General features: G+C 32.8%; 1 protein-coding gene across 1 annotated transcript; it reads right to left on the bottom strand.

The window, feature by feature from the left end:
• Positions 1–9,122: 9,122 nt before the first annotated feature.
• On the bottom strand, positions 9,123–11,551 carry LOC119642447. The gene is made up of 5 exons (XM_038041602.1): positions 11,517–11,551; positions 11,316–11,456; positions 9,901–10,162; positions 9,403–9,800; positions 9,123–9,339 (listed from the first exon to the last, which is right to left on the bottom strand). The coding sequence occupies exons 1-5, from the start codon at positions 11,549–11,551 to the stop codon at positions 9,123–9,125; spliced, it is 1,053 nt and encodes a 350-aa protein (XP_037897530.1).
• Positions 11,552–12,676: the final 1,125 nt, after the last annotated feature.

The following is a 12,676-nucleotide window of genomic DNA, read 5'->3' as shown; positions in this document are numbered from 1 at the left end:
ATGATTATTTTATTATATTTTATTTATTGTATTTACATAACATACAAAAATACCTATGTACACAAATGCATATGCTTCAAGGCTCTTCAACTCCATGCAAGTTTAAATTAGTTTTGCTATTTTTTCGCATTTTATTTAATTAATGACATTTGAATGTATTTTTCTTATCATTGGTTTCTTTTTGCTATTCAAATACTTTATAGTTATAGCTTTTTTAGTGTTTATATATAATATATATTATTACCTTTTTTTTAATAAATGTGTGAATACATTTTTGTTTACATTTATTTTCCATAAAAATTAAATCTTTACTACTCATCAGAAAAATCGTCTTTTATGTTCGATTTCTACAATTTGCACGTCCTTGCCTACCTACCAAAACATATAACATCCAGCATACAAAAAAATATTATTATTATTATTATTATTATAAACTTAGCCAGAGAATAAATTCTAAGACTAAAGTCTTAAAGCACTAGCATCTAAGGCTTTCGGCTTTATTAAAAACTCTACCGCACTTGAGATTTGAACCCACGACCATTGAGTTGATAGTCGAGACTCTTGCCTACTCGGCCACTCAGGCGGATACAAAAAAATAATTTTCATATTTTGTTTATGAACAGCTGTCGCATGTATAAAAATTCGGCGGAAATAGCGTATATATTCTCAATAATTTGTATAAAAATGCCAACCAAGCGAGGATAAACGTATATGTTCTCAATAATTTGTAAAAATGCTAAACAACTGAGAATAAGCATATACGTTTGTTTACACTTCTCAATAAAAATTGCCTGAGAATCTGAGAATAAGCGTATAATCTATAGTTGCGCCATGCATTAGATTTCATCCAAAACGGGAAACTGACTAACCTCGCAATATCTTGCTTGCCGGTCTTGCTTGTGATGCATCTTCTGACAATATTCGTAGCAAAGACTGTACGAAAAGAAAGCAAAAAGAACAAATTAACAGTATAATGAATACAGAAAATATCTTATTTCAACAATTGAAATGTGAGGAAAATTTTCTAACTGTTGAAAATTGGTGGTCTGAGGCTTGAAAGCTCGTTAGATCAAACTCTTTCAAATTCTACTCAATTAATTTCTCAATGGAAAATTACGAACGATGTATATCTCGGCAACAGTCGCCACCTGTCCGTAATTTTTGAAAGTTAGGACAACGTAGTTTTAAAAATTAATGGTTTTATACCCCAGAAGTTGTTATTGGAAAACACATTTCAAGATGAAATCAAAAATGCGTCACTTTCTGCTATTTTCCCAAAGTGCAACCTCAAACAAAAACTCTCAAGATATTCTAGTTCCGTCAGGTTTAAATCTTTTAGAGAGTTGCAAAAAGAATGGAAAGTGGCTGTAAGAAAAGCAAAAAGGAAGCATAGGGCTCTTCTAATTGAATAATTGAGCACTAATGGGAACACGAGATAATTTTGGAATTTCTTAAATGGTCATCGTCACACTAAGAGAACTTTTAATTTTCCAATATAGAATGAAGCCAACAAATAAACTGATATTGGCATGTCACTTTTTTTGTTAGATGAGCTTATGGCAGTTCCGCATTGAAAGAAATATTCTACTGCGGGATGTGACGGTGTTAAATATGATGTGATCAAAGTTCACTCTGATCCAAGTTTGTCTGCTTCGTTGAACGCCATAAATAAAAGTTGGATTAAAAACATCATTCCAAATAAATAGCGTGGTATAAACATTGTTCCGATACCAAAGGCAGAGATGACTCATTTACACATAATCTCGTACCTGATGTTTCTTTGTTCAGTCAAAAATACAAATTCACCAACGTGTGTACAAATAATTTAATTTTCGCAAGTTGAAGGGAAAAGAAGGATGAAAAGAAGTAGTGATGCTCTCTCTCTCGACATTCAGAAAGCCTATGACTGCGTTGTCTGAATAAAAAAAAGTAAAATTCTTAGTGGGTTTGAAATACCGTTTCATTTGAGATTGTGGAATTTAAATTTAATTTCAATTCATGGGATGAACTTTGACAGGTTGAAGTTCATGGGGGAGTCCCACAAGGCAGCCGCCTTACTCTTGTTCTCTTCAATCTATATATTATCAAATTGCATCAATTTCTGGATGGTAGCATACATACATATTTTTCAACGTGCCGATGATTTCCTATTGATTTCTGCTGGTAAATTTTTTAAAGAAGCAATTGAAAACCTTTCTACTAAAGCTAATCTACTTTTGGTGATTGCGGGAATGTTTGACTCAGCTTCAACCCAACAAAAGATTGGAAAAGGTTCAAGTAAGATTAACCAAAAGACTTCTTTTAAATTTCTTGGGGGATAGTCAGCAAATATAGCGGTTCAAGAACACTACTTTGAATTTCTTAATGACTGTCAGTCTGTGTCAAACATAGTCGCTCTGATGACTTGTTTTCGCATGGAGCTTTCTCAAGAAAAGCATTCACAATTTAGAAATAATTGTACGCTCAAAAATAGAATTTTTCCTTTCCATTACTTATAACTTTCGTGACTATGTTAACAAAAAAATGCAGAGTTTTCCAAACAAACTGCTAAGACGATGCGAAGGGTTTTTCGCCTCGAGACCGAAGTGCAGAATTTTTTTACAAGCGCATGCTCAATTATTGACAAGTGTAAACAAACATATACGCTTACTGTCTAAAGTGCAGAATTTTTATACAAACACATGTTCAAATTTTGAGAAGTGTAAACAAACATATACGCTTATTCTCGACCTCGTTGTCTTCTTTTAACAGTTAATAATCAACACAATTAAATCACATTTGACCTTAATATTCAGCTTTTAACATTAATAAATAAAGATAAGGCTATTTTTTTATAAAAGTTAATGTATTTTTTTTTAGAACGTAAATCAATAAAATTATAAAATAATTATTTTGTTTAAAAAAATGTTGATGACAAGAGAGCAATGGAGGATGCAAGTTAGCTGATAATTTAGTGTGATCTTCGCTCTCATAATTATTTAAAGTTGGTTTCCTATTTCCGTTATGAATACAATGTTTACTTGCTGCGTCCACTTCAGTTGGAGTGAGTGGCAGCCTTACTTCAATGCTATTATTATGCTTCTGTTTTTTCATGCAGCCATCGGCCATACTTGATTTTATAGCTTGAGAATCTAAATTTTCTTTGTTTTCCAAAATCATTTGCTCCATCGAGCTAAGATTTCCTACACCATGAAATTGGTCCATACATTTAGCATCTGTTAAAAATGTTGGTTTCGTTCCTCATTCCATTCGTCGATACCCAAATCACCTGTAATATAGAAATAAAAAAGTTAGCAAGGGGAAAATGGAGAACAACAGGGAAGTTGGGGCACGGAATCTCTACAAAATTATTCTAATAACGATTTGGTTGATGTATAATTACCAAGCGTTCTTGAAAACTGAAAATAAAAAATTTTTTTTTTCAATAGCCTCCGTATATAAAGGAAAATCGTTTCAAACAATCCCTTATTACTCTCGGAAACCGTTGTATTTTTTTCTAAAATATTGTTATGAAATTCGCTTTTTACAAGATATAGTCCGTATCGCGGAAATATTGTTCAAGAGAAATACACTTCAAAGTTCTTTTATTTTACTACTTTGTCTTCCACAACAGTAGGAGTATTTATTTACAATTATATTTCTTAACAGTAACAGTTCACAATTTATTTTGGCCGTACTCTCAGCTCAAATGTTCTTGCCCGACTAACTCTCGCTTCAACAAATATTCTATTTATGTACATTTTTACAAGCATGTTACTAAACCTAAATTTATGGTTTTATTTCTAATCCCGACCTGCTTTTCCTCTAATCGTTTTCATCGGCCTGCACCTGCATGACGAGCCTGCGTATATGCACTTAGCTTTTACTTGTTTGCTCTTCCGCTAATCGTTTTCATCGGCCTGCAGCTTCATGAGGTGCCTGCGAATGCTGATTTGGTTTTTCTTTCTCTAGGGAATATATTATTACGAAAATTACTTAGCTGACATTATCTGGATTTGGGATTTTCGTAACAATACTATATAAATATTTTGGATGTTCCAATGATAAACGGTTTTTTGGTTTATTCCAAGCGCCTCCAGCCAACTCCGATTGCGACACATTTTTCTTCTCGCGTTTTTGGGCAATTTTCACTAGTTTTTTTTTCAATTAATATCGTTTTAATTTTTCCGCCTTTCAACCATAAATGCAATTTTATAATTTTAATCCGAAAACGTTCTTCAAATTACAGCTTTTTTACCTGAGTTTAATAATTGCGTTTATTCAATTAAAAAATTTTTTACATCTCTTCCTAAATAATTTAATCTTTTTTCTTGGGAAAACAGTTGATTATGGTATTGCTGTTGTTTATAAATTGATAAAAACCGAAACACAACCAAATGGTTGTTTATAAATTGTTGATATTCCATCTCCGTTAAAACATACCAAAAAAAAAAAAAATAAATAAATTGTTGATAAGGTTGTTGTTGTTGAGAAGCGGACGACGAACTTGTTGGAATCGGAATCACATCCGCAGATAACTTGCATTTAAAAAAAAAATTATTTTTTTTTCGTTGCTTTTATTGAAATTTCTTAAACACATTGGCTGTCGCGGCGCGTAAGTCAAGACGTATTCATAATTTAAAGTGCACCTGAGTGAGATTATTATTATTATTATTGAGAAGTTGTCATCCGTTCTAATATCTTTTCCTAAGCTCTGCATACCAAAGAAGTCTCTTGCAATGTTATTGCCCCCAGGCAAATATTTCTCAAAAAAAATATTACTCAACTTCAACGGATTATTCTTCATTTCATTAGAACTTCAACGGATTATTTTTCAGTTTGACACAACTTCAGCGGATTATTTTAGATGTAAACAAGAAACAGCTAATCTCAGAATAAATTAATTTTAATAAGAAGTTGTTGAAGGTGTTTTGTTTTTTATTATGCTATAATACTTTTTACTTAGTGAACTATTTTTATATATTTATTAATGGGTCCATATTTATGTCCGGATGCTAGTAAATAAAATTGAATTGATCAGAATACGTAGCAATACGTAGGATGTGATAGTTCTGGAATTGCTAAAGGTGGTGAATGTCTGAAAAGTGCGTTGACTATTGTCAATGTGATTTTGGATATTATTAAAGGATCAGCTCAAGTATTTGTCGATCCTTTTAAAGAAGCTGTCGAACAATTGAGCAAAGAAAGAGCAGAAAAAGTTGAAAAACAAGAAAATGTTGCAAATGATCATAAAAGTTAAAAACGTCTAAATGAATCTTATTTAAATTTGCAAGCAAGTAAGGCCGCATTTATCATCAATGTATAAAAAACCTTCGAGCAAAATGGGTTTCGGCGATTTTTCAACATGGTGAAGAAAAACATTAAAGTGCGTTTTTTAAAAAAGTGAAATGATAGCACGAGCCGAATGAATTAAATGAATTTCAGAATACTTATTTTGTGCGTGTACTATTGAATGCCTTTCAATAATGCCTTCTTTACTAAGTAGGACAACCATCGCGCGACTCGAATAAAAATAATCTTTTTTCGCGGCCCTGTTAAGCGCGCCATATAATTCCACATTTTAGTTCATCGTACTGATGGAAGCAGACGAGCAAAGTTTTTTAATTTTAATACAAAAAGAAACTCAATGTATGAAGGCTTTAAAATTATATAAGCTGAAAGAAAAGTTGTATTAAGGAACACAACTTTATGCTAAATGAACGGTGCACTTAGAGACTAAGAACTAAGGGGCAGTGTTCTTTTTTAAGCAAAGTTGTTAAAATGAGTTCTGTGAATAAATGAGAACGTTAAAAACAGAGAAAAGCGTGGCGCCCCTATGAAAAATTGGAAATGAATATTATATATTTCTCTTCTTCATATTTTATTCCACAGTAGTTGGTATAGTTATGTCCCCAACATTTTTATTTTGTTTTTGTTTATATTTGACACTTGCATGAAATTTTGTACTCAAAACACCTGTAGGATTATTTTCTGACTAAATAAATTTTCCTTATCTTATATAAAAAGCAAATAAAACGAAAATTTGAAAATGTAACAAATATCAATTTATTTATTTATTTTACTTGGACATTTTTAAATTTTTTCTATTATTGTTCTTCTCAATCCTCTAATTAATTCAAATTGTCTCACTTTTCCGTTCACCACCTTCATCGCAGAGTTGTTTTCAATATGTTGCAAATATTCTACCCTGAAAAACACATGTAAAAATTGAACTCTCAAAATTACCAAAATTCAAACGCGAGGTCTCTCTAAAAACGGGCAAAAATCAATCAGAATGAGAAAAAATACATATGTTTTTTAATAAAAGTAAACAAAAACTAAGAAGGAATCGAGGCCCATGTCAAAACAAACGACGCTATACCCAAGATGATTAAAAGAGATCTCCTTACAAATTCCAGTACACTGTTTGCGTATGTTTAAAAGCAATCCCTGGTACTGAGAATTAAATGTTGTATTTCTGTCTATCTGTGTGTTTTAATATGTCTTTTGGATGACAATTTAGAGCGAATCTTGAACTCGTAATAATCGCTGGATTATACTTTCTCGGCTTACAGAGCCAAACCGGCTTCACAAACGAAAGAAAAAGATGACAAGCTGGTAGCACCATTCGGTTAGTCGATTAGAAACACTTAGAAGAATCACCTTAGCGCATACTTTGCAAGGTCTGCGACTTTAGCGATCCTCTGCCCTAAAAATAATGCTACCGTTCGTATCACTCAGTAAGCCGACCAAATTTCCAGTTTAGATGATTTTTCCCGCATACGAATAAAAAAAATTTGGTATTCTTTGCCATTACGTTTGAATATTTAACCCGTTAACGTAATTGACGCCTATGAACCACGTGGTCCCTTCAGTCTTATTACGCTTTAAAGAACTTTGTTATTCTTAAGCAACTCTTTTCTTTGTTTTCGTCTTCTGTAAATTAGCATTTTTTATCCTCTTTTAACATTGATATTGTTATTTCTTAGCAATTAGCTTTAATTAGTTCATACTTCCGGGTATTATCATTTAGCTAATGTTTGAATAGTAAGATTATTGTTTAAAAATATAACAATTGCGAAAGTATAGTTCTTAAAAAATAACAAGTTCTTAAATCTATTTTTACATACATGATGTGCTCCACAAAGTTTTCTCAAAGTGCGCCTAGGCTCTTAGCTTTCGACACAAAAGTGGGAGTTTTCTAATCTAATGTTATGTTGCATACACAAGCTCATGATGATATTATGGGCAGCAACACTTTTTCTTAGAAACTGTTGGCGAAAATTTTCTTGAAATTTAAATCAGAAGAATTTTTCTTAAAAACCTTTGGCGTAAATTTTCTTGAAATTTAAATCAGAAGAATTTTTTTTACACATTTTTGGTTTAGTTTTTTTTGGTGTAAGTTTCTTGGTGTAAGTTTTTTTGGTGTAAAGTTTTTAGGTTGAATGTGAAAAATAATTTAATCCTGTTCTCCAAATATATAAAACCGGCATTCGCAACAAAAGAGGTCCACGATGCTTTTAACAACGCCTACAAGATGTGTTACGCCGCTAAGCACCAACATATGGTGGTGGCGACATCGGCAAGCATCCACTATCGTGTCACAGTTTGCCTTCTTCCAGACAGCGGGATCGTGCTGCACCGAACGAATTTACTTGGTTTCGTCATATTTACGCTGCTGTCTGGAAAAAACTTAAGGGAGAAAACGGATACGAATGCCACGTCCTTCCAAGTCCTCCGCGCGTCAGCTCTCCCGCGCGCCAACTCCCCCCTATTGAAAATATTCGCTGTATTCCAATGGTGAGTTTGAATTTATCTTTACTGAGTGTCATTTATAACTTGGTTATTTATTCCTATTTAATTTCAGATTAAGACACAAGATGAGTCGCCACCAGACCATAGCAGCGAATATCGTGATTGGGACGTTAAGCGCAGTAAATTCCTGATACAATTGTATAATTTAATGCAATGCCCATTACAAAAATTTATTGATGCACATTAACGATACATCAGCGCATGTTAGAGCGTTTTACAAATGTGGCAACACAGCATCTTAACTGAAAATGCCGGAGTTCCTTTTAACTCACTTCATTTCCATGATTGGTTGTATGACATTGCAAGAAATAATATTTCTTGACATCGATGTTTACAATAACATGAAATACCGCCAAGGATTAACATAAAGGAAATGAAAGAAAAAGTAGAGCCCTTCTACCAATTGTAATGAAAGGTTTGTTTCAAGAAAATAAGAAGGCACATCTGCGAAGAACCAATTCATTAAGAACAGCTTTAGGCTTTGTAATGAAATTCTTTTCTGTAACAAATTCGATTAAATTTCAAGGAAACATTGTTCCTGTAACTGTTATAAATGCATCCTTTTTTATTTGGTTAACTGTTTCGTTCGAATGCTAAGAATTCGTTCTAACTAATGCGGAGATGGCAGAATCAAATTCCTTGCTGCTAATTGGTTTCAGAGATGTAGGAAAAACGACGATATGTCAAAATTATTTTGTTGAAAAGCAGTACTAATAATCTGCGCACAAGAATGTGCTTTCGATAGACAAACAAGGGTAAATGATCTATTATATAGTTGACAGACAGATCCTGAGACTGAGCAACGCGAGTGGACTTTTGTTCGCTTAGCTTATTTATTATTTCAATACGGGCAAGCCTAATGTGGGGTGAAAAACTTAAAATCCAAACGTGAAATTAGCTAATTGTACTCCCTTGATAGCCACTGATGAAATCTAAAAATAGGCTCGTGGCAACGTGCACCGAAACAAAAATATTGTAACTTAAAAATCAGAGGTAATTGCTTTGAAATTTTCAAGAGTAATGGAAAAGCTCGTTGAGAAAATTCGGCTAGACAACAAGCATGTGCAGAATAAAACAAAAAACTGAAACTTACTCTGCGTGGCAGACCTAGATATGTGAGTATTTCGCATTTAAGAGATGAAATGGCCTTGACTTTTTTTCTCATCTATTCATCAGAGGTGGCAAATTTATCTAAAAACGGGTATTACAATTTGTGCGAAGTATCCTTTCATGTAACATCAGTAGTTTTCATATTCTTAACACATTTTCTTACTTAGTCGAAATCTGATCACAAATTGCCCAATCCTAACCAAAAAAACTTCAATCTGTCACTTGTAGCATGTAATGTACAAGTGTAATTCCCGATCAACCTCAATGCCACCTCGTATCATAATATCATTTATTATCTCTTCCTCGGACCGTTTGCAGGAAAAAAACTGTTGACTATTTAAATTAATTGATTCTATTAGATGGAGTAGAAAAGCAGAAGATATTCCAATGCTATAAGGCATAAATTTCGTATATTCTCTTCGTAAGCAATTTAAGCTAAAAAAAAAAGAGAAATATTCCAAAAAATTTTTATATTTCCAATTCAAGTCATAATCTTACCGAAAGTACTCTGGTACTGGTTTACCAACATATATTTCATAAGTTTCCTTTAGCCTCATACAATACATTTGAAATATTTCATTAAAATTTTTACAATGCACCTTGGCATAGGTAGACAATAATAAAAAAATTGTAAAATCTAATATCGGTGATGTCACTCTGAAGGTTTGTAAATCAAACATTAAAATGTCTTGATGCTGTTGATCCTTATTGTATCTAAATGCGACGTTATTTCGTAAATAGTCGCCGTGACACACGGTCATGTAAGGTTCACGAGGTTGTACTCTTTTACGTCCATATTCATAATTATCACCCATCAGTTTCTCAAACTTTTCGAGGAACTCTTTGTTTATTTGCGTTTGATATTTTTGGGTTGCCTGTAAAGGTTTATGTACGCTCTGTTTGAGAGCCCATTCGGGATTGATAACATCACTGGCAAAACGTGATTCTCGTAAGCGATTCGTTAGCTCATCGAAATGCTCACGATTAAGCGCGCGCATCGCAAATTCTAAACCACGATATTGTGCAACCGATAATGCATGTTTCAACGAGAGATTCATTCGAGTCTTGCTGATGCACCATCAGTATAACTGTAGCGAAGCTTTTCAGCAGTTCGCCGTAATAATAAATAGCGGAATTAAGTTGACATTGACCAAAATTTTCTAAACCTGGTAAAATTTTTTGATAGGCCAATATTTCGTTATTAAATAAGGCTTTAAAGTTGATACTATCAAATATTTCTTGGAGTAAATTGGAGGTTTTTTGTTAGAGAGTAAATATAAATGAAATAAAAATGAAAACCAAAATAGTAGGCCACGACCTATTCTTAAATACCTTGCCCTATCTCTGTCAATACAGTTGGTTGTATAAGGAATTTTCAAAATAAGTCTTTGTAGGAGGAGTGGCCGAAAAAGTAGTTCGATTCGAAATATTTTCGCCCTTGTATCAAAACACGTTAGTATACCTATGCCATTTATCTTATTAGAATTAGTCATAAAAGGACTTTTCAAAATAAGACGTCACATCCGCTGGTTCGACCCGAACAATTTTCTTCTTCAAAATTCTTTTAGTATGAAATATTGAAATATTAAAAAAGACACCATCCGCCTGAGTGGCCGAGTAGGCAAGAGTCTCGACTAGCAAGTCAATGGTCGTGGGTTCGAATCTCAAGTGCGGTAGAGTTTTTAATAATAATAATAATAAAAGCCGATAGCCTTAGATGCTAGTGCTTTTAAGAGTTTAGTCTTAGAATTTATTTCTCTAGCGAAATTAATAATAATAATAATAATAAAAAGGACACCATTTTAGGTAGGTTAGGTAGAAAAATATAAGACGGGCCGATTTCTTAAAAGTGGTTTTGATCGATTTAGAAATGGTAGATAGCTCTATCTCAAGTCCTTCTGGGTGTTGCGTATGCCCGTACACAAAATTTAATACACGCTTGTACCACACGTGCTGTGACGCACAGAAACTAGTGAACCTCTTCCTTGTTGATAGTCCTTGGAGTAATAGCAAATAAAATCTAAAATCACGAGTAAGGAGCTATTACGAATTACTTTTTCTTTCATGCTAGTTCTGCTTTGACTGGCGTATTTCTTATGTAAAAAATATCGACCCAAATAAGGTAAAGAATTGTTTATCTATTCAGTTTTTGGTTTCGGATACCGTTCTAGTCGATGTTTTACGAACTTCGATTTCCATTCCTATGCGAATCTATGGTACAGCGGGTGAAAATAAATAAAATAAAAAGATATATGAAAGATCCAATTTTTTATAGAAAATTTCATTACTTTTGACGGTTTATAGACCTAGCACTACCGTCAATGCACGTTCCTGCGAAATATTCCTTTTTCCATGTAAATAATTAGTTTTAATTAACATTAATTATTTTAATTACTCACTGACAAATATACCTTAACAAATAGTACATGTTCTTCAGTAACATTACTGTGCTCGAATTTTTTATATGCACACGGCAGCAAGTGGTTAGCGTAAAGGACTCATTAGAATCTAACCATTCAATTTCCAAGGTAATATTTTGAAAATCATTATCACTAAATTTGTTGGCAAGTTTTCCGGTTTTTAAAACCTTTGGAATTATTTTCTATTTCAACCATTCAATTTCAACATCGTTGCTGTTATTCGCCATATTTTCAAAAATTTAAGTTAAAATTAAGAATAATATTTAAATGCGGTTTAAGTGAAATTGTTCTGATACGTAAAACGTGCTAACTTTAACTAAATATAAGAAAAAACAAGAAAATTATAGTAATAAATTTTATAAAATGATTATAAAAATAAATTACACGAGAAAGACAGCATATGCACGATAACCAATATGACAGAAAATAACGAAAAAGCTGCAGTTAATGCGTTATTCCAATTACGAGGAAAAATATATCGCTTTAGGGTACAGCTATTGAGGGGAATTACGGTAGGAAGCTAAGAGACACAATTATTCTATGATTGTAGTAACTGAAAATGCATTCATATAATTTAGCAGACAGTTAACTTACGTTAATTTAAGTGTCAAAATGAATTCTGCTTACGTATGCTGCCGCCTAAGACAAGACAGTTCCGGACATCTGTCATTAGAGTCCTTCGATATTTGTTAAATTGGAGCAAGGGGCAATAATTTACTGAAGTGAAGTTAGCCCACAAAGATAGCCCAAATTTGTTAAGGTTCGCGCCCTCGCTAAAATGGCTTTGTTAAGTTACGATTTACCGCGAAACAAAAAATGTGTAAAACAAGTGTTAAAATTAAATAATATTAGCAAACATTCACATATATATAAAACAAACTAGGCCTCTAATTACGAACCCGAAACCGATACAGCTAAGTTATTGCTGCTAAATCTCATGCAATTACAGTGCAAATACTGAAAGAATGCAATGCCAAAATCATATATTTTAATAATTTGCAGAGAAATTATGCGGTTCTAGATTTTTGATGTGTCGTGCAAAATGCAGAAACACCTAATTGCATTGCCATTCCTTGGTCTATCACGCACAACACTAAATTAATTGTATCTGTTTTTCACCCTGTTCAATAGATATGTTTAAAATTACGATGATAAGACTAGATTTAAGATTAAGATTACAGACCTCGGACATAGTAATGAAATTAAGTTTTTCTGATAGGTTTCCTTGCAGACATATCAAAAAATTGTATTTGAGGAAATTCGTTAAAATTTTTTATAAACACTTTGTGTATTGTATCTTTTCGTTAATAATATACATGCATGCATATACAGGCGGGAAAGCTTCACTTACG

The sequence above is a fragment of the Glossina fuscipes genome, unplaced genomic scaffold (genome assembly GCF_014805625.2).
Source record: "Glossina fuscipes isolate IAEA_lab_2018 unplaced genomic scaffold, Yale_Gfus_2 222, whole genome shotgun sequence".
Classification (NCBI taxonomy): Eukaryota; Metazoa; Arthropoda; class Insecta; order Diptera; family Glossinidae; genus Glossina; species Glossina fuscipes.
The sequence above is the reverse complement of the archived record's forward strand: the minus strand, read 5'-3'. Positions and strand labels throughout refer to the sequence as shown.

Bases quoted from the DNA above. Each gene is read 5' to 3' on its own strand.
- LOC119642447 (XM_038041602.1), bottom strand. From the start codon at position 11,551: ATGGCGAATAACAGCAACGATGTTGAAATTGAATG. The intron at 11,457-11,516 runs GTTGAAATAGAA...CAACAAATTTAG, and splicing joins AACGATGTTGAAATTGAATG to TGATAATGATTTTCAAAATA. The intron at 9,801-9,900 runs GCGCGCGCTTAA...GCTCTCAAACAG, and splicing joins CGTGGTTTAGAATTTGCGAT to AGCGTACATAAACCTTTACA.